Source organism: Microcebus murinus, chromosome 12, assembly GCF_040939455.1.
Source record: "Microcebus murinus isolate Inina chromosome 12, M.murinus_Inina_mat1.0, whole genome shotgun sequence".
Taxonomy (NCBI): domain Eukaryota; kingdom Metazoa; phylum Chordata; class Mammalia; order Primates; family Cheirogaleidae; genus Microcebus; species Microcebus murinus.
The window spans coordinates 28404565-28429760 of record NC_134115.1 but is presented as its reverse complement, the minus strand read 5'-3'; the positions used below and the strand labels follow the sequence as shown (position 1 = coordinate 28429760).

The 25196-nt window shown below is 38.9% G+C and overlaps 1 protein-coding gene across 2 annotated transcripts in view; it reads left to right on the top strand.

The window, feature by feature from the left end:
* The first annotated feature begins 2175 nt into the window (after positions 1–2175).
* The window catches only part of CFAP95 (cilia and flagella associated protein 95), an 80296-nt gene continuing 57275 nt past the window's right edge, over positions 2176–25196 (top strand). For both annotated transcript variants that reach the window (XM_012736819.3, XM_012736810.3), the window contains exon 1: positions 2176–2417. In XM_012736819.3, coding sequence (XP_012592273.1) covers positions 2266–2417 — 152 coding nt within the window. In that variant the 5' untranslated portion in view covers positions 2176–2265. The remainder of the gene's footprint in view (positions 2418–25196) is intronic.

Below are 25196 nucleotides of genomic sequence, written 5' to 3'. Positions count from 1 at the left end.
TAATGACTTCACATTTATAATGCATAAAGCTTATTTATAGTCTTGAGAAGAAAGGGTTGTATAGGTATGCAAAATTACTCTTATCATTGGTAATATATCCAAATATCTTGCCAACATTTTTCTGATCCAGACTATTAAATTTCATATTAAAAAATGATTTAAAAAGATATTCATTAAAAAGACCTTGTAAATAGACAAAGCTTGAAAAACAGTATACTTAGGAAACTTCATATACATAACTACATTTTGGGATACTTTTTCCAAATGATAAAAACAAAGTTAGATATAATAATAATAACAGCAATAGTTGATATTTAATTGAGAGCTGAGCATCTATGAAGCACTCTTCTACCTGTTTTCAATGTATTTATTATCTTACATAATTCTCACAAAACCCCTCTGTTATAAGTGCTGTTCTATTCCTATTTTATCAATAAAGAATTAAGAAGCCCAAAATTCTACAGAATGTACTGGTATATAGAAAGAGATTGGAATGCATCTGAATTTTAAGATATCAGAGAATTAATCTCCTAAATCCTAGAAGAAGGATGTTGAAAAATACTTCATAGACACAGAAGACAATAAAGCTTATAAAGTTTGTACAAAAAAGAAAGCAAGCATAACAAAAAGCATATTCACAAACTCAAATAGGCCATCAGCTTGGCTTAAGGAACTCTAAAATAACAAGCTATGTTTGTTTTTGCTTGGTTTCTTAAATTACTGCTGCTTGATGTACTGAAAAGCTTTTAAATCTCTATAGCACTCATGCTCTGTGGAAGAAGCTTGGCTTTAGGCAGCTTCCATCTTTGAGTCAAATCGTCTGCAAGAGACCCGCCATTATTAGTTGCACCTATATTATATTACCACCACTTTAAGCATATGTAAAATAAACACACAAACAGACGATAGTAATGATGGTAATATTTCTAGAGTAACAGCAATATGCTATGCTTTGGGCAGAATTGAGCTTGACATGGATGTTATTTACCCTTTTAAAGTTAATTTAGATTTTTCTTGCATTCCTTCAAGAAGAAAGGGGCTAAAATAGCAGTCAGCACCGTATTAGCACTTAGCTGGCGACAGTGGACTATTTATTTGGTTTTAAATAACATGGTTTAACTGTGGCTTTCAGTAAAACAGGGAGCTTAGCATACCACAGGCACCCTAACGGTGCGCCACAGGCCACAGAAAAGCACTTAGTCGTTGTGTGTAATCAAATTTCTGAAATCTGACCCAGAAGAGCATGTCACTATTTACAGGAGCACTATAATAAATCTTTCGTAAACCAGAGAATCTATATGTAATGTGAATTATCTCTTTTTTTTTTTTTTTTTTGAGACAGAGTCTCACTTTGTTGCCCAGGCTAGAGTGAGTGCTGTGGGGTCAGCCTAGCTCACAGCAACCTCAAACTCCTGGGCTCAAGCAATCCTCCTGCCTCAGCCTCCCTAGTAGCTGGGACTACAGGCATGCCATGCTCGGCTAATTTTTTTTCTAGATATGTTAGTTGGCCCATTAATTTCTTTCTATTTATAGTAGAGACAGGGTCTCGCTCTTGCTCAGGTTGCTTTCCAACTCCTGACCTAGAGCAATCCGCCTGCCTCGGCCTCCCAGAGAGTTAGGATTACAGACGTGAGCCACTGCGCCCGGCCTGAATTATCTCTTAATTTGCCTGTTTTTAAGTTTGAATATTTGAGTACATGCAGTCTTCTTAAAGTAAGACACTTCGGGAATTTATGGAAGCCCCGGTAAATGTAAGGCAGTCAAACGTAACATTCACTCATTCATTCAACATTCTGAAAAGATGCCAGGTACTAAGCACCATGCTGGGTAAGAGTGATAGCAATAAATCCGTTCGTGCCCTTTAGGTACTCAACTGAGGCTGGGGAGGAAAATTCTGATGTGTTAAAGACTCTTTTCTTGGAAAATCAAAAATGAAATAAGCACCTTTCCTTTTATGGAGCCTGGTGGACAGGTGAGACTACAGCTCCCAGGATTCAGTTCCTCTTTCCGCCATCTCTGCAGCCCGGCCTCCGCCCTCATTGCATTCTGGGAAATGTAGTTTTTGATCAGTAACTGCTGCTTCTAGAAACCAGGGCTGTTAGGTCGAGGGCTCCACCCCTCCATTGACCACACCCTCTTCGTGAACCCCTCCCCCCTCTCAGGTTGCTTAGGAGATGAGGGACGCAGAATCTTGGTACTTGCAGTCCCACGGGGCAGGACAGGTGCAGAGGGAAATCCTTTGAGGTCTGTACCTCCAGGGCTGCCATGGAGAACTTTGACGACTCCTACCAGGAGTGGTGCGAGAGTAATCGATACAGCTTGGAGCTTGGACCCACGGATGTGCTGGAGCGCAAGGGCTCCCTGACCCTCCGCTCCCACCACCAGAAATACTCGAGGCCCGTGTTGGTGCATGCCTGGTGAGCAAGCGCCCCTCACTTCCCGGGTGCTAGGGCAGAGAGGTGGGGGGAAGGGATGGGGCAAGGAAAGGAAAGGATAGTACTAGAAAGGGGACAGGAGTGGAGAGGGGAGAGGAAACAGAAGAGGAGAATGAGAAGAGGGGAAGAAGAGTAGAGAAAGAAAGGAAAAGAGAAGAAAGAGGTGACAAAGAAAAAGATGAGACAAGAGAGAAGCGGGATAGGGGAGAAGAGAGAAAAGAAAAGGAATGGAAACAGAGAATGTGGAAGGAGATGGAGAGGGTTGGAGGGAGAATTGTGGCAACCAGGAGGCTATAGGACAGCCCTCAGGAGCAGCTGCCTAACACGCGCGGGACCTGCTGCAGCCAAGTCCCTGGCCATCTGAGGTTTCAGGTAGTCCATGCAGGAAAAGGAGTTGGGGGGGGGGGGCTTGTTTTCAGTGGCCTGGAAATCAGGTCTCATCTCGAGACAAGTACTTCAAAAAAGGCAATCGGAAGATAGGGGCATAGCAAAAAAGGAGATGTCTGCTCAGTGGACTAGCTTTCAGAGTTGCCATTTCTTGGGGTGGAGGGGTGCACACCGAGTGGTTTGAAAGAGGTCCCTAAATATCTCCTAGGCTACTCACTAGGATGCAAACCGGCATCTCCCATATGGTAAGGACCACAGACAGAGTTTGGTGTGTGCTGTGTTTACATTTTTTAATTAGTTGGCCACATTTAAAACTAGGAGATTCACATAAAAATCCAGGTTTGTGTCTTCTCTTGAAAAGTTGAAAGGCTTAGAAAGAGAGTATTTTATTCTTTCTGGTAACTATGAATGTACCAGAGCTGAGCACTGGTTGCTCCTTAACATGGGTCCTGTTCTCCCTAGAGTAACTTCACTCATAGTTCTTGCCTGGCCCTAAGAGGCATTTGGTTTACTTCCTGTGCTTTAGGTCTTGGGCTTGGAATTCACTTAGATACTGTCTTCTTTTATTAAATATCTCAGTGACCAATAGCAACACCATGACATATAACTGGGAGAGAAGTGGAGACTTTTAGAGCAGCTAGAATTCTTTTCTTTGGGTTAACTTTCATGGCTATACAGTTCACAATAAATACTTCTGGGGTATTTGGAATATTTGAGGGCAGTGGGAAGAAAGAAAGAAATGAGAGGAAATCAAAAATCTTGTTTACTTTATACTTTTGCTTTTGAAAGCAAATGAATAATTTTGACTCTAGACCTAAGGCTAAGCCCTACTTAGTCCCATTTATACATGTTAATGTCTGTGAGACCTGCAGTTTCAAAGTCTTGCAAACTTTCTAAAGCCTGTTCTCTACTTTCCCACAAGCTTACTTTCCTACTTTTACTTCCCTAAACCAGACTTTGTCTACTTTGAACTCAGTGTGAGAAGTTATATAGATTTGGAATCCAAAGCTACACTGGGAAACAGAAAATCCTCTTTTAGCCCATGGCTCTCAAGCAAAACACTTAGCTCTTCTATGGTTCTGTTACTCCCTAGGGATTTGTATCATAATATAAATCACCACTAGAAGTTATTGCTAAAGCCAAAAACCCTTTGCAAAGGGGCAGTGCATCTGCTCTTTTCTGCACTACCATTGCTTTGAAAAGTGCCTTGTGAACATCATAGACATCAATAGCAAAACCACAGAAGAACATAAACGAGGAGGTGAGGGACCAGGTGAGGAGAAAAGGGCAGTGGAACACTGTAAGTCACTGCAGCCATAGCTGAAAATATAGGGGGTTCTCATGCCACTGGTTTTAGAAGGAAGGTTTGGGAGCAGGAAGTCTCAAATTCAACCCAACAAACGTTTTTGTCTCATGCACTTTGCTACATGTTGAGGACACAGAGATTTAAAAAAAACCACAAAAAAACAGCTTTGATGAGGTAATTTGTGTAAAGCATTTAGCATGATTCCTAGAAAATGGCATGTGGTCAATAATGTATGGTAGCTAACATTATTTATATAGTACAACATAGTGGTTAAAAGCTTGGGCTCTAGGTCTGAATACCAAGTCTGCTGTTATGTACTGTGACAAGTGACTTGATTGCTCTGCGTCTCTGTTTCTGAAACTGTAAAATGGGGATGATAGGATTATTGTAAAATTAAATGAGATATAGTATGTGAATCACCCTTTAACATATAGCCTGGCACATAGTAAGCACAGTAGAGGTGATCTGTGTGTATTAGGACATGATTATTGACATCAAGGAATTCCAAAGGCCAGTAGAGGAGAATAATAATGTCAAGAAATTCAGTGTAATCTGATTTGTGTAAAATCGAGATGATTATAAGAAGCAAAGGTAACAGGAGGTGAGGTGGTTAGTGTCTGTGTGTGTGTGTGTGTGTGTGTGTGTGTGGTTTCCTGAGTGGGGTTTTGACCTAAGAATAGGTGCTCCAGAGGTGGACAAAAGAGAACAGGCAGTGGAATAGTAAGAAGCAGCACCACGGGAAATAGAAATAATTCTCTGTAGTGAACAAATACAGTGGACTCTCATTATTTGTGGATTCTGAATTTGTAAATTCAGCTACTTGCTAAAATTTATTTGTAACTGAAAATCGATCTGTGAGGCACTTTTGTGGGCATTCACAGACATGTGCAGAGCAACAAAAGGGGCAAAAAATTTGAGTCACCCAAAGTGCATTCCCAACTGAAGTCAAAGTGACACTCTGCCTTTTTTTTTCAGCTCTCATACCATAAACAAGCGTCCTTTTCACAGTCTATTTAATGCTGTGGTGTTTGCATTTTTTGTGCTTTTTATTGATGATATTATTGTTAAAATGGTCCCCAAGCATCATGCCAAGAAGATGCAAGAAGATTTTGACATGCCTTACAAAGAAAATATGTGTGTTAGAAAAGCCTCATTCAGGTATAAATCATAATGCCATTGGCAGTGAGTTCAATGTTAATGAAGCAACAATATATATTAAATAAGATGTCTTTAAACAAAAACAAATATAAAACAAGGTTACATATTGATTGGTTGACAAAAATTTTGTGACCAGAGGCTCGTGGGAACATACATAACCCTGTATTTCCTCTAGAAGCAATGACTTAGTATTTGCTAATTGAATGTTTGTGGCAAATTTATAAAACATAAATATAACAAGAATCAGCTGTGAAATGTGAGAAACACTAGCATTTTCTGAGCTGACTCCCAAGCTGGCATCCTTGTTTTTTTTCCATACTCAAGTCACCAAGAACTCTGTCCTAAAAAGCTGCATAAAATTCAGATTGTGTAAATGTCTAAGTGAATTATTATCATTGACTATTTTTTTTTGTATGCATTTTGGTCATAATTGTTAGTTTTCTGTTGGCTTGTTTTATGATACATTAAAATTTTCATCAAATTTTAATATCTTTTATTAGCGATTTCTTATTTAATTGAATATCTAAAAATATATGTTAACATCTATAAATATACCATCTGTGTGGCTCTCCAATTGAATATTTGATCAATTAAGTGACTGTACCTATAGGTACAAAATAAAATCTTTAACTGGGGGAAATTCTGATTTACCTCTGACCATATAGTTCAAATGTTTGGATTTTTCCAGTATTTCTCTTCATCTGGCACATGATACAAATCTGTTTGACCTCACTACTCATATTAAAAACAATTGTGTATAGTAGACATGATAAAGTAATATACCAGAATAGTTGTTAGGGGATATCTCTAGTCCATTACTGGAATAAGACATTGCCAGAGAGCCATTTCTTCCTTGCAGCTAGAGTGGCATGTCACTCTCATCACAGCTTGAATCTTCTGAGTGAGAGATGCCTTTTGTAGAAATTATCTCTTCCTACTCATCCCTATAGCATTTATGGACCCATGTCATCAGATGATTTTATTAGAAATTCTGAGTTGAGGGGAGATTTTTTTCTTAAGATATCTTTCCACTCACTAGAATAATGGAATACTAAGAACCAGAGCAATTTAGACTTGCCCTTAATAAATTCTCTTATGTGAGGTTAATTCTTATATTCATTCATTCATTCTCATCTTTTCCTTGGTCAAATTGACATCTGGTAACAAATGATAATAATTTAAAGCAAAAAAAAAAATTCATATGGATCTCCATGGAGACAGTGCCTGCTTTGGTCTCTATGGTGACACTTAGTTTTAAGGACTCAGGTTAATTTTGTGTGTTTGTGATTTTAATTACTTTTCTTTTCCTGCCTAAGTCCCAAATTAAAGAGCCTGGGAGTTTTACTCCCCACCCCCACCACCCCCAACCTCTGCCATAGGAAGAAACCAGAAAGATAAAGGAAAAAAATAAAATTTAGTGATAATTGTAGGGTAGGAAATTCTATGGTTTTAAAGATTTTTACACCAAATCGTTTGGACAGGAGTAATAAATTAGAATTAAAGAAAAAAAAAACCCTAATCTTTCCATGAAGTTCTTCAGACTTCCACCCTATTATGCAATTCAGACAGGGAGTTCATGTGTATTTAAGGTACGCTGCAGTAAGAGGAGAAACCAGTTCCAAAGCACCAGAATATCATTAGTATACTTAAATAGAAAACAGAATGTCTGAATTTTCTAATTTGCTCTATCATTCTTCCTGTATTAAGATTTTCTTGGGTTTAATTTTTAACCTCAAAGGATTTAGAGTCACTCGTATCACTGAGGACCAAGCTAGGGTTATATAGCTCTCTCCTAGCCAGCAATCCCATCTCCCTACATCTCCAACACACGTTCAATAACTAGGGTAAAAATGCAAAGAAAAAAATAAAACCCTTAGTAACCATGTGCTGTACACTGCCCCTTTGCTGAAATTCACAAGGGCTTCCCTTCCATCAAGGCTTCATCCTTCTAATTTTAACATAGGCTCAGGCCCTGTATTGGAAGCTTATTAACTCTCACTTTGTGCACATTTAAAACAAGTCTCGTTATGTGGTTTCCAGGCACACGGCATAGAATTTGAAGAGACAGGTGGGAAGAAGCTTTAAAGGGGCTTTTTGGGTCAATAGTGAGAAAGGAAGAGGGCAAAGCCTTGTGACGAAGGATAAGAATACAGCAGGTGCTTAATTACTGTTTATCAAATTAGTGAACAAATGAGCAGGTAGAAAGAACACAGACAAAAATCCAAAAGACACTGTAGGCTGGGACCCTTTATTTATACGTTAATGAGGACCCGAGGTAAAAGACTACAGCGTGGCACAAATCCATAATAAAATCTGGGCTGACTTTTGCAGCCACAATCCCAGTGCAACAGGACAACGTGGAAGCATGTTTGGTCACCTCTGTATAAGTAAGCTCTGAAGGGTATAACCCATTAGACTTCTGTTAAATACAGAATTTTAAAATGGGAGCTAAACTTGTGCTGTTCCTAGTTGCAGTGCATGATATACCAACAGGGACTGAGAGGAGATTTTGAGTTAATGTAGGGACGAATGATACTTACACTTTAAAGAGATATTTTTAACTCATACTTAAAAAAATTCCAAATTATAATGTCATGTGGGCATTTAAGATGATGTAGCAGTAGACTAAGGACATGGAAATATATTCACTAGCTAGTGGGTAGCAGAATTAAAAATTTTCATATAACTCAGATGCATATATAAAAGTTATTTTCTACAACTGATCCTCATAACTTTTCAACTGTTGGTTACTAGGAAAAAATTAAAACATGCCAGTTAAACTTATCTCTGCCTCTTTGATTTTAAACAGCTTGTTTTAGGTTAAAATGGTCTCTTTCAGAACAGCACTTACTCTTTCTGAGGCCTTCCTCCTCCACCTTCTCCTACCCCGAGTGCCATCTGTATGTGTACTGGGGACCGAGGTTATGTGGTATTTTGACGGGGGTGGGGGGAGGAGGCCTCTAGATCTCTGTGTGTCCTTATTCTTGCCCACCTCATCCTGGTCCAACCGCTGTGCCTGCTGCTGGGGCATTTGTGGCTAATCCCGTTGGTTTGTTGAGGACTCGTGTGTCTGCTTACAGACCCAGTTCCACTTTGGTTCTTGAGGGTATTGCAGATCCTTGTGTCAGGGTGGTCTCCCCCCCAGCCCCTATCTTAGGCTGGTCACCCCACAGCCACAGTGGTAGAGACACATCATCCCTCAACAAGGTGGCCTGCAGCTGGCCCAGTGACCCTCAAGCCAGCTTCCGTCTAAATGCCCTGTAGAGAGGGTGAGTGTACAGGTTTGTCTGGGATAGTTTATTCCCATTTGCCCTGATACTTATCAAAAGCTCCTCTTTTGGCTGGTGTGGTGACTCACGCCTGTAATCCTAGCTCTCTGGGAGGCCGAGGCAGGCAGATTGCTCGAGGTCAGGAGTTCGAAACCAGCCTGAGCAAGAGCGAGACCCCGTCTCTACTATAAATGGAAAGAAATTAATTGGCCAAGTAATATATATATAGAAAAAATTAGCCGGGCATGGTGGCGCATGCCTGTAGTCCCAGCTACTCGGGAGGGGGAAGGATTGCTACTACTGAGGGAGGAGGATCGCTTGAGCCCAGGAGTTTGAGGTTGCTGTGAGCTAGGCTGACACCATGGCACACACTCTAACCTAGGCAACAAAGCGAGACTCTGTCTCAAAAAAAAAAAAAAAAAAAAAGCTCCTCTTTCACTTTCTAAAGTGCCCTTCTTTGGAGGAAGATAAATTATAAGGTCACCCTCCCTGTGGTGTCTTTGGGAGCTTCTTGTTCTCATTGTTGATAGAAGCTTAAGGAATATAGAAGACCACTTATTTTCCAACAATGCCTGGTTTTGAGAAAAATACCTCACTCGGGACTCAAAGATTTCATTTTGTCAGTCAGAAGCTGATCAGCTATGCTTTGTTTTTCTTCAGATTTTTGGTGAAACAGTCCTGATTCTTCCCAAGGGAAATGTGCATATCTCTGATTTATCAGGACAAAAGTTATTAGGTTATTTTAAAGGGGGTTCAGGACAGAAAAGTACAAAGATTAATATTTGAAAATACAATCTTATTATGTGTAAGTTTTTTAAAAAGCAGCATGCACTGGAATTCCCTCTGGTTAAAAAATATGTGTCTATATTTATTGAAAAGATAGTCACCATGCAACACAAAATATTTATTACTGGGTGAATTATTTATCCTTTTTGTTCTGTTTGCTACTTCTACGTTTTCCACAATAAACATAGACGATTGTTATAATAAGAATAAAGTAAAATTGCATAAAATTTTGATATCATTTTCTATGGCTTTCCCTCTAGAGCAAAGATTCTCTAAGTGATCAGAATTTAGACACAATATACTGCATCTCTTTCTGAGTCTGAGTCACCCTTCGTGGTTTATTATGAGTCTTTTAAAAATATCTTTTTAATTGCTAGTTTATGTTGAGTAAAAAGGACGATGCTATTCACATTCATTTGGTTTAACCACCCTTTCATTCTTGTCTGTGTTCTATAATGGTAGATCCTACGCCACAGTTATTTTTAATCTAGTCCTACGTTCTTATTCCTCAACATAAGCACAGCACCTACAAATGCTTTTGAATGTAGTAGTTCTGAGGGGGAAGCACCTTATTTTCTGTTTTTCAAGACAAAATCCAGGAGAGTCTCCTCCTTTTGCCTTAACTACATTTTCCTTTCATTGCTATTCTCTTTTATGAAATTTTTTTTAATTTTTATTTATTTATTTATTTATTTATTTTTATTTTGGCATATTATGGGGGTACAGATTTTAAGGTTTCAATAAATGCCCATTTCCCCCCCTCTCCCCAAAAGTCTGAGTCTCCATCATGACCATCCCCCAGATGGTGCACATCTCACTCATTGTGTATGTATATACCCGTCCCCCTCCCCCCTCCCACCTGCCCAATACCCTATTACTGTAGCACCTATGTGTCCATTTAGGTGCTACTCAGTTAATACCAGTTTGCTGGAGAATATATCTGGTGCTTGTTTTTCCATTCTTGGGATACTTCACTTAGTAGTATGGGTTCCAGCTCTAACCAGGAAAATATAAGATGTGCTATATCACCATTGTTTCTTAGAGCTGAATAGTACTCCATGGTATACATATACCACATTTTATTAATCCATTCTTGGATTGATGGGCACTTGGGCTGTTTCCACAGCCTTGCAATTATGAATTGTGCTGCTATAAACATTCGAGTGCAGGTGTCTTTTTTGTAGAGTGTCACTGGATCATTTGGGTAGATGCCCAGCAATGGGATTGCTGGATCAAATGGTAGATTCACTTGGATCGCTTTAAGGTATCTCCATATTGCTTTCCACAGAGGTTGAACTAGTTTGCAGTCCCACCAGCAGTGTAGGAGTGTTCCTCTCTCTCCGCAACCACGCCAGCATTTATTGTTTGGAGATTTTTTGATAAAGGCCATTCTCACTGGGGTTAAGTGATATCTCATTGTGGTTTTGATTTGCATTTCCCTGATGATTAGAGATGTTGAGCATTTCTTCATATGTTTGTTGGCCATTCTTCTGTCTTCTTTAGAAAAATTTCTGTTCAAGTCCTTTGCCCACTTTTTAATGGGGTTATTTGATTTTTTCTTCCTAATTTTCATGAGTTCTAAGTATATTCTAGTTATCAGTCCCTTATCGGATGCATAGGATGCAAAAATTTTCTCCCATTCTGTAGGTTGTCTGTTTACTTTCATGACTATTTCTTTGGCTGTGCAGAAGCTTTGTAGTTTGATCATGTCCCATTTATTTATTTTTGTTGCTGCTGTGATTGCCTTTGGGGACTTCTTCATAAACTCTTTGCCCAGGCCGATGTCTAGGAGAGTGTTTCCAACTTTTTCCTCTAGAGTTCTAATAGTTTCATATCTTAGGTTTAAGTCTGTTATCCAGCGTGAGTTGGTTTTTGTGAGAGGTGAAAGGTGTGGGTCCTGTTTTAGCCTTCTACAGGTGGCTATCCAGTTTTCCCAGCACCATTTATTGAAGAGAGATTCTTTTCCCCAGCGTATGTTTTTGTCTGCTTTGTCAAAGATGAGATGGCTATATGAGGATGGTTTTATATCAGGATTCTCACATCTGTTCCACTGGTCAATATTCCTGTTTTTGTGCCAATACCATATTGTTTTAATTACTACAGCTTTGTAGTATAGTTTGATTTCAACACCCCACTGACGGCACGAGACAGATCCTCCAAACAGAAAATTAATAAAGAAATAATGGACTTAAACAAAACTCTAGAACAATTGGGTCTGACAGACATCTACAGAACATTCTACCCAAAATCCACTGAATATACGTTCTTCTCATCAGCTCACGGGACATTCTCTAAGATTGACCATATCCTAGGACACAAAGAAAATCTCAAGAAATTTAAAAAAATAGAAATCATACCATGTACCTTCTCAGATCACAGTGGAATAAAACTAGAAATCAACTCTTTTATGAAATTTTAATCAAGTGCTTTTTCTGAAAACCAATGGCTATAGAATTATTGTGTCATGACTTTTCGTTGAAGGTTTGCTCAACTGGCATTTACAAAAATAAAACAGTTTTGCGTGCGAGATGCACCCTGGTAAGGCAGAGTGCACAGAGCAGGGATCTCCCCACGTGGGGAGCTGGATTAGGAAAAGTCATTACTGTGTGTGATTACTCTGTCTCAAGCCAACCCCTTACCCTACTGAGCCTCTTCTAATTGGGCCATGGGAGCTACCAGAGCCCCCTCTTTGTTGTAATGCTGCTGTAGTCTTTCCTGTCACAGTCTCAAGTACTTTTTCACCGGTCTTTCTTTCTTTCACCTCACTGACAATCTCGTTCTAGGTAAGCATGCCAGGGTTGAGGGAGGAAGTTAGAAGAATGTGGGACTTAGTGATAGTTTGATAAGGAGAGCTTCACACCAAAGTGAGGGGTCAGGGTTTCCGTAGCACTAGAACTAATGTTGTTAGATAAATGTCTCTGAGTTTCCCTGGGAACCCATCCCCATAGGTACCATTTTCTGTGTGTACTGGTCAGAAAGAACTCTTTGGGTTGCAAGTGACAGATACCCAGCTTGGCCTAGCCTAAGCATACAGAAGGAATTAACTCATGATATTGCTGGATGGCTGATTACCAGATAAGAAGGGCAGGGGTAAAGCTGGACATTAGGAACAGCTAGAACAGGTCTTGCTTCTTTTCTCTTCTCTTTGTGGGTTTGCTTCATCTTATCACGGAAGACTATGGGAAACTGTAGCTGCACTTCTGGAATTATACCTTGCATCTTCATTCCACAAAGAAAGATTGGCTTTAAGGTATTTCCAGTTCTGAATAAAAAAAATTCCAGGTCAGATGTCTGTCCTTGGGGCCAAGTATCTGTTTGGGGTCAACTGACTGGGCAAGGTCAAATGGAAACATGGCGGTTCTCCGAGAGCCGTGGAGCAAGGTGAACATTCCCAGGAGAAAGGAGTGCTGGGCTGGCAGTCCTAGAGAGAGCTATTGCCATGGAGAAGGAATTCCAAATTTTAAACACCCAGTTTTATGGCAAAAATTTAGAACATGACTCATTAATACATTGGAGAGTTCCTGCATTTGATGTTATTTTGACTTTAAACTCCCTCTCTCCTGCCAACCTTCACCTACCCAATGCAGTTTTGAAAAATTGACCTTAGATGTGATGGGCAGAAAAAAACAGAGATCCTGTGTAGAAATTAGGTGTACATATCTTTGTGGTGCTTTGAAAGAGTTAGTTATGAATAAAATTGAGTACTATGTTATTGTTTTTGATGGACACTAATCTTTACTATGTTTCCTTTATTTCATTTGGAAATACAATTACATTTTAATTGTTATTAGTCACACTATGGGGTTTTGTTTTGTTTTGTTTTGTTTTGTTTTGTTTTGAGACAGGGTCTTGCTCTGTAGCTCCAGGTAGAGTGCAGTAGCATCATTACAGTTCACTGTAACCTCGAACTTCTGGACTCAAGTGATCCTCCTGCCTCAGCCTCCAGGGTAGCTGGGACTACCGGCATGTACCACCAAGCCAGGCTAATTTTTTTCTATTTTTGGTAGAGACAGGGTCTCACTCTTGCTTAGGCTGGTTCCCAAGTCAGACCTCAAGCAATCCTCCCACCTCAGCCGGCCTCCCAGAGTGCTAGTATTACAGGCTGTATTTTCTTTACTTTGATTTAACTAAGTTGTGATGCATTAACAAAGATAATTAATTGGCAGAAATATGATAATATTTTTTGATAAGCTGTTAGATCTCCAATCAGATTGTTCCAGCTTCAATTAAATGGAAGAATGAACATAAAGCCATTTATTTATTGCAAAGTAAATTTCATTGCAAAGAATTTAGCTTCCTTTTATAGAAAATGATAGGAAGAGTATTTTGGAATTAAAATGTACAACTAAATGACTTGTCACAATTTTTTAAACACTTGGAAAAAAACTCTGAATTGCTCAGCAAGGAACCAGAAGCATTAAATAAGCTTAAAAAAAATCATTTTTCCCCATTATCTTCTTCTAGGTAAGGAGCTCTTTTTTGAATGGCATTCATTAAAAATATATTTATTGAGTGATTGCTATGTTGCAGGCACTCTGCTGGGCTGGGGATTTGACAGTGACTAAGACATCCTCCTTGCCTTTCGGAGGTCAGAGGTTACTGTGAGAGGAGTGGTAAGGGCTACTGGGCAATTACAACATGTGAAGTTGCTATTGGGCAACTGCAACATGTGAACTATAATTACGGGTAATCAGCGTGCTCTGGAAGCATCCAGGAGGAACATTTAGCTTAGGCCCATTGGACCAGGGAAAATTTTCAAGAGGAGGTTCACTTAGCTTCTAGGATTTCCAAGGTGATCCAAAGTATAGAACACTAGTTTTCAACTAAGGGCAGCAATACTACCACTCCCCCAAGAGTCTTTGGAAATATGTGTGGGCATTTTTTTGTTGGATAACAGCTGGTATCTCATGATGTAAGGTGTGTGATTGTAATAATTGTGACTCAGTCCCAAGGGTGGCCATAATATCTTAATAGCATCTATCTATCTATCTATATGATGCCTAATTTACATATCAATAAACCTACAGCCAGATGGGTGAGAACAGCAGAGCTAACATGTATCTAGTGTGACTATATTAAGGTTAGCTAGGTTGCATATAGCCATTCATAGAAAGGATGTGGACAGTGACACACCTAGTAAATCCAGTCACAGAAAGGGCATTCCCTACTCATTATTATACAAGAATCCTGAGCTTTCAGAACTTAGTGGCACCTGCTCTCCCTGCAGGGCTGCATGCCCATAAAGCAACCAGTGAACTATCACAGGCAGTCTCCTAGAGGTGAGGATACTGTGACCTCCCACCCAGACCTCAAACAAGTTAAGTATGTGTCGTCCGAATTATTAGGAAAGTTTAGACTGGACAGATGATTGCATGATTTTTTATTTGAGATTTTTCTTTGAATGTTAAACAATCTTATAATAAATATAAGTAGTCTGGAAAGCCTACGTCTGGGTGATTCTACTTATGTCAAAGCCAGTGTGGTGAATGCAGTGTGATAGGTCTTAGTCTGCCCCAGCACCTGCCCATGTAGCTCTGACAAATGAGCAGGACAAGGCATGTCAAATGTCCTGCTAGACATTCAGGCAGAAATAAGAATTTTTTTTTTTCTCACTATAAAACCCTCTGGGCCTAGTACTGTTTTGAGGGATAACTCTTTGCTCTCTGGCAACTTTCTCTATTTCTTCCCTAGAAATTGTCTGTTTAGACTTCTTGCCACTACTGGGGGGCAATTTTGGGAAATAGTTTTTCTTAGAAAGTTATATATGTCATTTAGCTTTCCAAATATATTTGCATAGAGTTATGGAAAGTATTCTTTAATCTTTTAAAATTTTTTTCTCATATTTTGGTTATCTCCTCTTTTTTAACACCTTTACTAAGATATAATTCACATGTCATATAAATCATCCTTTTGAAGTGTACATAATTCAATGACTTTTAGTATTCACAGAGTTGTGCAACCATCGCCATAACCAATTACAGAATATTTTATTACCTCCCAAGATAAATCCTGCTCCCCTTGGTTCTTACTCCCAAACTTCTCCTAGCCTGCAGCCCTTGAACCCTAGGCAACCACTAATCAATTTTCTGTCTCTGTAGATTTGCCTATTCTGGACATTTCACATAAATGGAATCATACAATATATGGTTCACTGTGACTTACATAACGTTTTCAGGGTTCATCTGTGTTGTAGCTTTTATCAGTATTTCATTTCTTTTTATTGCTTAATAAATTGCATTGTATGAATATTATATCCCTCTGTTTAGTTTGTATCTCCCTGCCCTTCTTCTTAATCTGTTAGATAAGAGTTTATCTATTTTGTTTACTTATTCATTTATTTCTTGGTTCTATTCTTTTTCTGTTTACTAACTCTGCTTTTATCTTGACTTATTCTACCATTCTGATTTCTTTTGGTTTGCTTGTTCTTTTTCTATGTTTTTGATTTAGATACTTCATTTATTTGTTTCCTTGCTTCATGTTGAGGGATGTAAGTACTTAAAGCTGTGAAGATTTCCCTATGTACTGCTTTAAATATATCCTATGGATTCTTATAAGTGGTGTGTTTTCATTTGACTGTATTTTTGATAAATTCAGAAATTTAAGTTTGCATTGATCTTTCTCAAGAGTTGTTTATAAAGTGTTTAAATATTTCTAGATTGTAATATTAAAAGGATCTTTTAAAAATGCTATTAATTTCCAGTTTTAGTGCATGGTGGTCACAGGCTATCATGTATATTTTTCAATATATCAAGTATTTTTTAAATGTTTATGAAAGTCTAATGCACATTTGAAATTGTATTTTTTGGGCAGGTCATTAAATATTGCTTTCACTCTTCTTTCCATGTGCAGTCTATGTTCGCCCACTTACCCAAGGGAAATGACCAACTTCTATCTAGTCACAGGTCAAAAGTCCAGGATCTGCTCATGTTATGCCCCATAGTTTCTCCACCAAGTCCAGCTGTGATTCCTATAAAGCAAAAAGACAAAATATTTGTCCCTCCCCACATACCCAATATATAGTTGATCCTTGAACAATGTAGGGGTTGGAGTGCCGGCCCCCTGCATAGTCAAAAATCCACATATAACTTTTGACTCCCCCCAAAACTTAACTAGTAATAGCCTACTATCGATCAGAAGTCTTACTGATAACAGTCAATTAACATGTATTTTGTTTATACATATTATATACTATATTCTCACAATGAAGTAATCTACAGAAAAGAAAATTAAGAACATCGTAAGAAAGAGAATGTATTTCTTAGTCATTAAGTGGAAGTAGATCATCACAAAAGTCTTCATACGCATTGTCTTTGTGATGAGGAGGCTGAGGAGGAGGAGGAAGAGAAGGGGTTGGTCTTGCTGCATCAGGAGTGGCAGAAGCAGGAGAGGTGGAAGGGGAGGCAGGAAAGACAGGTACACTCTGTGTAATTTTATGGAAAAAATCCACGTATAAGTGGACCTACACAGTTGAAACCATGTTGTGCAAGGGTCAATTACACAATGGTGGGACAGGGACAGGGTGACTGTAATGAGCACACCTGCTCTGAAAGAAGAAGGAAGGTAGTGACAGAGCTGTCATATTTCCACAGTCATTCTGAAATCCTGACAAACAAACATTGTTAGGGAGCCCTACACAGGTGTCAGGAATATTCTTTGATTAGACGACCCTGATTCTGCTTGCTGGGAGCAGCTTCCCTTTCCCATTGCTCTCTCTCTGGTCCTTGGCTCTGCCCTGCGTGTGATCTTTTCTTTCCCATTATTCTCCTTGACCACTCCTGCTGTGGTGTTGTAGCATGTGTCCTTTTCCGTTCAGCTCAGTTGGTTCATTTCCTGTTCCCAGATGTTTGGGAACCAAAGGATATTTTCAATATTGAACAGTTGAAGGATTTAAAAATGTAGACTGCTGGCTTATTTGGAAGTATACTTTTCAAAAACCAAGTTTCTTATGTATTTGAATCCAGTTAGTTCCTATTGCTAGTAACTTCACACTCAATTCCTTCTAGATAGAATTCTCAGATTTTCTATATTTCTTTACTTTTTCTCCTTAAAAACACCTTGAATGTCACTTGGAGACTGCTGTGGTTACAGAAATCAGAAACCCTGGGATTTTCTGTTTGGCCATTTTCTTAATCAGAAATTTGCTCAGTTAAAGTTTATGAGAGGCCTTTGTTTAGGACTAGCCTGCTGCACTAGGTCCCAGAAGACCAAACCACCCTGAATGGAGTCACTTGTGCTAAGTGCCACTGAACTTTGAAACAGGCCAATTTGTTTTTGTTTTTGTTTTTTAAATAGGAGATTCCAGTCATCCTGAATCAGTGTATTAAGGAAGTTGCTTCTGTTGTAACCCTGTAAGGAAAGCAACTTTTGACATGACCAATCCACTTTTTGTTTTTAGTTTCTGCCCTTTTTTTCAACCCTCTCCTGCTTACAAGGCCAAGCTCCTCTGCTCAGCTCATTCTATTTCCTTGAATAATGTGTTGCCTGATTCTAGAATTGCAAATAAAACCCAATTAAGTATTTCAATTTGTTGTAATCTTGTCTTTTGACTGTTCTAATGCAACTTAATTTATTGGGGGAGTTTGACAATAGGATGGACTTTGTCGCAAAGCTAAGCTTTAATGTACCTTTGTCTCAAGAAAAGTTTTTTTTCAGTTTTCTACCTTACTGTTTGATATCTAAAAGCTGTTGGCTCTTCTAACATTTCAAGTGCTTAAATTTCTGGAATTTCTCATTTCCCTTTAATTTCTTCTTGAAAATAAGCCAATTATTTCCTGAATTCATTTAATCTTTTTTAAATACCCTGGCAAAAATGGCCAATAGCCATTCACACACAGAACTAACAAACTGTTTTCCAATCTCTTTTCCAGTCTCACTAGGTACATGATTTGACTCCTTATTTACTGTGCCTATTAAATGTTTGGCTTTTCCAGTTTCCTATTCTGACTGGCTTTTAGCCAATGCCATATATTTTAGATTTTTTTACAATGACACCCACCCCACTTCTGGTACTAATTTCTGCATTAGACTATGCTAGGTTTAATCTGTGATACCAAACAGCCCCCCAAATCGCAGTGGCTTATTGCACAAAGGTTTATTTCCTGCTCACACAAAGTCTGCTATAGATTTCTGGTGGGGAGTGGGCACTCTTCCCTCCATATAGATATTCCAGGAGTCAGGCTGACTGGGGCTCCATCCTCTGGAAAGTCATTCCTTGCTTTGGCAGGGGAAGAGAGTTGCTAATTGCACAAGAGCTTTCACTGTTTTAGCCCAGAAGTGGCATATATTATTTCTGCTTGTATTTATTTTATTGGTCAGAACTAACTGCAAGGGCTGGGAATTTTAACCTTTTGTATTCCCAGAAAGGAAGAAGTTGTGAGCACAGTGTCTACCACACTTTTACAAGATTTTCTTGTAAAATTCCCCTCCTAAGGTGGGCTTTGGGGCTAGACTTTTGTCCCTGTATCCCTGAAGTCACTGAACCTCTAGCCCTGAAGCCATTGCCCATGTACAATATTGGCAAACACCCTGAGGGCATTTGCAGGTTTGGTATTTTGAAATGTTGCTTACTCCTCTGGCTCTAGGCTTTTACCCAAAAATTGGCTTGGAAACTCTCCACTGCACTTTCAGTTCTTAAATACTTTTAATGTTTTGGAATTTTAAAAATATGTTCTATCTAACATTTCCCTCTGTTTTCAGTGAAAAAGTTTATCTGCACAACCACAGGAAATGTAATTTAGTTGGCATTCTAACAGGTCTCATCTCCGGGCAGCCTCAGCACTGAACCTTCTTGCCATAACCTCATGTGTGTGCTTCTTCTCCGCTTGACCTTGCCTAGATCTTGGCTGCTTTTGGTAGCCCTTGTCCATGATATAACCTGGGGACCACAACTTCTGCTTTTGCCAAAAATTTAGTTTGCTTTTAATTTTTCCATTTTTTGCTCTTAATTTTCCCATGTTCTTTGCTGCTTTTGAATGATTTCTAGAAGTAAAAGGGGGAAATGTGCATTTGTGTAGCTGTGCTTAGAATGGAAGTCTGTTTTAATTCTAGATTCTATTCATGAAAGAAACCTTATTATTTGTTTCTAATGTAAATGAAACAAATTGTTCTGAAACCAAAGAACCTTGTATTATCTACTCAATATGCGTAGCCCATGGAATCACAGAAGTGTGCATTAAAATGGGCCTTAAACTCACATTATATAATTTTTGATGTTATTCTAAGTAATTAATTCAAATCATTTAAGCCAGTAATGTTAAGACTATAGAGATAGGAACTTACACAGATAACCAGGTGTCTGTTTGCTTTTCATTTTGAAGGGAGACAGACAAATCTCCATGCCATTCTATGCCAGATAGATTGTCATGGTATTTTTTGGATTATAGTAATTGCTAATGTATAATACACTTAAAAAACTCTCTCTCTTTTGTCCACCACCCAGAGTATCTTTAGACAGCCAATACAAGCTGTTTCTGGAGGGAAAGATCAAAGAAACCCTAAAATGTATCATAGGATTTGAAGATAACTGAGATCCAGTTTTCTAAACATAGGGTAACAGAATGTCCTCATCTTGGTTTAACCAGGATAGTTCTGTTTAAATAAAGTACTTACCACTTTATTGCCCTCCAAAAATGTCCCAGGTGGGATAATTAATTACAGGATCACCCTATTTCATACACGTGTCTTCAGCTGTTTTCAGTCATGTGTTTAGCAATTAATCAGACTAACAACATTTATTTAACATTTAAATTGTTAAGATAGACAACGCCTCTGACTGCTATATTCCTTTTTGTATCTTTCCAATATTCTCCATAGGGTCTCCTATTTTTCAAGATTTTTGTGAATAAAATTCATAATAATGATTGGTCTTATTTACATGCCACTCAATATATGTTGAATGAAGAAAATTGTTTCACTTAGCTGTCTCCATCAAATGGTTTTCTTTTGAGTACAGTTAAGCCTCAAATTCTGTGGTTTCATGGTTATAGATGCACAAATCACATACACTATGAGACATTTCTGTAAACAAAGTCCGTCTTCATAAGTCTGAAGTGTCACCCTTTTCCCCAAGAGCATAAGATTTTCTTTATAATTCTGCAAATACATCTAAAAGTCTTCATTTGTCAGTTTGATGGATATGCCACCAAACAACACTACCTTGGTATGTAAATCATTTGCCCATGAAATATTTAAAGAGGATTGTCAGATATCTCTTTGCAGTCTTTGGCTCTTTTGGTTTTATGCTTCTAATGTGCTAGGGAATATAGCTGCCTCTCAAGGGTAATTTTCTTTTAAAGTCCCAGATAGCAGATGATTATAAAACCTAATAGAAAAGGTAACTTTCTCTTCTCATTTGGGCTAGATTTATAACAGAAAATACAATAGCTGACAGTGTAGTTGTGAACTACATTAATAATTCTAAAATTTAAAATTAATATATTCTACCATCTGGAATCTTAACTAAACATTTGAAACATCTTTCAAATCTGCAAAGAAAATGTGTCTCTTGTCAAGTAACCAGAAGCTAGAATTCATCTTAGATTTTCATTGTTCTCATGTCAGATATTGCTCAGATTCAACCCCCTTTGCAATCAGTGTTATGCATATGTATGTTGAGAGTTTCCCATTCAGCAAGTAGATTTATAATTCCTCTGGAGGGAAGTTAGGATTGCAAAGAACTAGCATCTCTATATGCATAATCACTCCCTCTTTACATGTGCTTTTGCAGACTGAGCTGGGACAATCTTTATTTTTATGGACACGTTTGAAAGCTTTTGCTTTCAGCATTTATATTAAGGTGACAGTAACAAATGTAAGAACATTCATTTAATCATCAATCATTTAGGATTTAGCGAGCATTTACAATGTGTCAGACTGTGCTAGGCACTGAGATCACAAAGATGAATAAAAAAATAATCCCTGTGTCTAAGAAGCTCTCAGTCTAAGGAGAAGGCAGATACATTAATGGATAATTATAGAACTATGTGAAAGGTGGGGCAGTGATAAAGATACTGGTTTCTTTGCAACCTCTCAATTTGTTCCCCCCATATAAACACACCACCACGGAAACTATACAGTGTAACCTGGTCTCCTTTCCTGTGAGGAAGATCCTGTGACTTAACCCCAGCTGGGTCCCCCTGGTCTGGGACAGCCTGAGGAGCTGCAGGCCCCTGCCTGACCTGTGGCTCTGGACTCATGTTTGTTCAGTCCTGCAACTCACTTGGGGAATTGTATGTGTTTACTCAAGGGAGGCTCACAGATCTGATTTTATGTGGAACCACCCAACTCTTTTGGTGAGAGCTTCAAGCTCTCAAAAGGTCCCAGAAAGAGATTCAGCAGGTCCCCTAGACAAGGCATGGCTTGGGAATACACTAGGATAGGAAGAACAGCAGCATCTAGAAGGTTCAGGTGATTGTAGGGTTTGGTGGCCAGAAGCCATATATACCAAATGGATAAGTTGGGCATTTGTCCAGAATGGGACCTGCTTGTGCTGGCCTTTGTCCTGCTGGACTTTGTGGACCTTAACCCTCTTTAAGTCATTCCAAGTAGCATTTTTGACAACAAGGTCACAGATCCAAGCCCCTTTTTATACAGTCTGCAGCTCAAATTCTGTCCTGTCAGTCCTCTCCCCATTCCTAATTCTATTCACAGTGTCAAAAGACAAAATTAAAACAAATTTCATTTAAAACCTAGTTGGCTTTTATTTGTGATTCTAGAATCTGGCAGCAACTCATTCTATGAAATAGAATGAGTGTTCCATTGAGCTGCGCAAAGGAAATTGGCTCTATGGATGGAAAAGGGCTGAAGAAAGCAGAAACAGATAACAAAAAGCTACCGGCCATTTCAAAGTTACTTTCCTTATTTCCTTATAGGATTAGAACAGAAGGGATTTCCTTTTGACACTCTCTGACTAAGGTGGACTATGATCTCCTGGTTTTTTTTTTTTTTTTTTTTCTTCTTCTTTTTAAGCTGGTCTGTTTCAAAGTTCAGTGGGATTATATGGCACTTAGCACAAGTGACTCCATTCTGGGTGGTCTGGTCTGCTGGAGTCTAATGCAGGAGGCTAAGTCCAAAACAATGGACTCCCATACACTTTGTTTAACAATTATTGTACTATTTTTATCATAGAGGGTAGAGAAAACAAATTACATCTACTAGTAATTAAGGATGTGTCACATGAGGATTTCTCAATGAAAGAAACAGCCATCACATTCAGCTCCAGGCTTGACAGAGCAAGGTCCTCAGCAGAAGTCTGCCTCCCAAGGAAAGTTCTGGTGCTGCTGGCAGGAAGCCCAGCGGGCCCTCCACCGCCCACCGGGCAAGAATGTCAGCCTGTGCTCCCACACCTGGCCTCAAAGGTGCAGCTCCTCCTTCAGTCAGCAGCACGGCTGAAGCATCTCTTTGGCCTTGAACTTGACTGCTCACCAGCTCCTGTCAAACTCATGTCTGGGCGAATTAATATCTGCAAAAAACAGGCTGTAGACTAGACCAGTGGTGATCAAGGATGACACTGTTACTAATCCGAGGTGATATACAAACTGTAAAGACAATGTAGCCAATTTTTCATATCACTGAATATATTCAGTTTGAAGGACTGAGGCTTTTTATTTTTTTACTGATTTTTGGTATTAGAGGTCTTCTTATTAAAGGGAATAGATGATTATTTTATTTATTTTTATTTTGTATGTTTTTGTCAAAATAAAAAGTTGACCGTTTTAAGTTGGTCCCACCCATTTGGGGGGAAGTTTGGCTGCTCCAGGAAACACTTAGGTTTGGGAACCACTGATTTGAGAGCCTGGGATGCAGCTGTTTTCTAGAACTTTCTAAACCTCAGCACTATTGACATTGTGGGCAGGATATTTCTTTGTGATGAGGGCCTGCCCTGCGCGTTGTAGAATGTTTAGCAGCCTCTTCCCTGGCCTCTACCCCCAGATGCCAGTGGCACTCTCCTCCCCAGTAGTAATAACCAAAAATGTCTCCAGACACTACCAAATGTCCGCATTGTCTGTGGGGGTGGGGGGTGGGGACACAAATTGACCCCCTCCTCCAGCCAGACTGAGAACCACTGGTCTAGAGCAATATTTATTAAACTGTGGTCTCAACTCATGACTGCTTTGTGAACTCAATCTAGTGGATTGATAACCACATTAAAAAAAATAAAATATAAGAGATTAAAAAGTATCCAAATTCACATGTGGGTAAATATTGTTTTGTCAAATTTTGGTTTCAGTTTTTGGATGGAAATACATATGCAAATTCTGGAATAACATGTAACATTTTTATTACTGGAGGCTGTGGTCAAAGAGTTTGAAAGTTACCGCTCTGGAGACATTCTAAATTTTATTTTATTATATTCGTTCCTTTTCTCGTAAAGAATTTTTCATTGCAATAAATGGCAAATCATGGGAAATTGTTTGGTGACTGTAAATAAATGCAAGTAGTAAGGAAAGTGAGGGTATATTAAGTATATATATATATTATTACACCTTGATTATTTATATGTATATATTTTTGGTATCACAAAGATGCTATAAAGCTTAATTAATTTTGACAAAGTATTTAAAAATACCCAACTATGGCATATTGTATATAGAAACAAAATCCTTACACATAACAATAGCTTGCATTTATGTCACTTTTTGCTGAGACTCTTAATCCATTGATTCATTTATATCCTCAATATGTGATTCTCAGTTCATCTCATGGTAACTGAAGCACAGGCCAACCATCTGATGAGATATAATAAAGCCAGGGAATTAATTTGCTCTCCTATTTACTTTACGATGCCCTAATTATTTTAATATATTTTATATATATAGTAAATATGCATTCTTTTCTTTTCTTTTTTTTTTTTTTTTGAGACTGAGTCTCACTCTGTTGCCCAGGCTAGAGTACCATGGCGTCAGCCTAGCTCACAGCAACCTTAAACTCCTGGGCTCAAGCAATCCTTCTGCCTCAGCCTCCCAAGTAGCTGGGACTACAGGCATGCGCCACCATGCCCAGCTAATTTTTTCTACATATTTTTAGTTGTTCTGGTAATTTCTTTCTATTTTTAGTAGTGACGGGGTCTCGCTCTTGCTCAGGCTGGTCTCGAACTCCTGCCCTTGAGCTATCTGCCCACCTCGGCCTCCCAGAGTGCTAGGATTACAGGCATGAGCCACCACACCCGGCCTAAATATGTATTTTATATATTTACTAAACAAATTGTGTAATTTATATATTTTGCATTATATTTTTAACTATATTCTACATAGTATACTTTATATGTTTTATAATTTTTTTTTTTTTTTTTTTTTTGAGACAGAGTCTCCCTTTGTTGCCCGGGCTAGAGTGAGTGCCGTGGCGTCAGCCTAGCTCACAGCAACCTCAAACTCCTGGGCTCAAGCAATCCTTCTGCCTCAGCCTCCCAAGTAGCTGGGACTACAGGCATGCGCCACCATGCCCGGCTAATTTTTTCTATATATATTAGTTGGCCAATTAATTTCTTTCTATTTACAGTAGAGACGGGGTCTCGCACTTGCTCAGGCTGGTTTGGAACTCCTGACCTCGAGCAATCCGCCCGCCTCAGCCTCCCAGAGAGCTAGGATTACAGGCGTGAGCCACCGTGCCCGGCTTGTTTTATAATTTTTAACCGTATGTATTTCTCTCTGTTAGCCTGGCAACCTCTTGGAAGTAGGAGCAGATGTTTTGGGGCTGTGAATCTATCAGAGCCTAGCATGCTGAGGGCACACCATCTGTGGGCAGATGACGGAGGAGGAATTGTCAATTACATTAGCTCAACAAACAAACAAACAAACAAAAATTACATTAGCTCAGTTTCACAAAAAAAACCTTCATCTGAGTCATGTTTTTAATGCT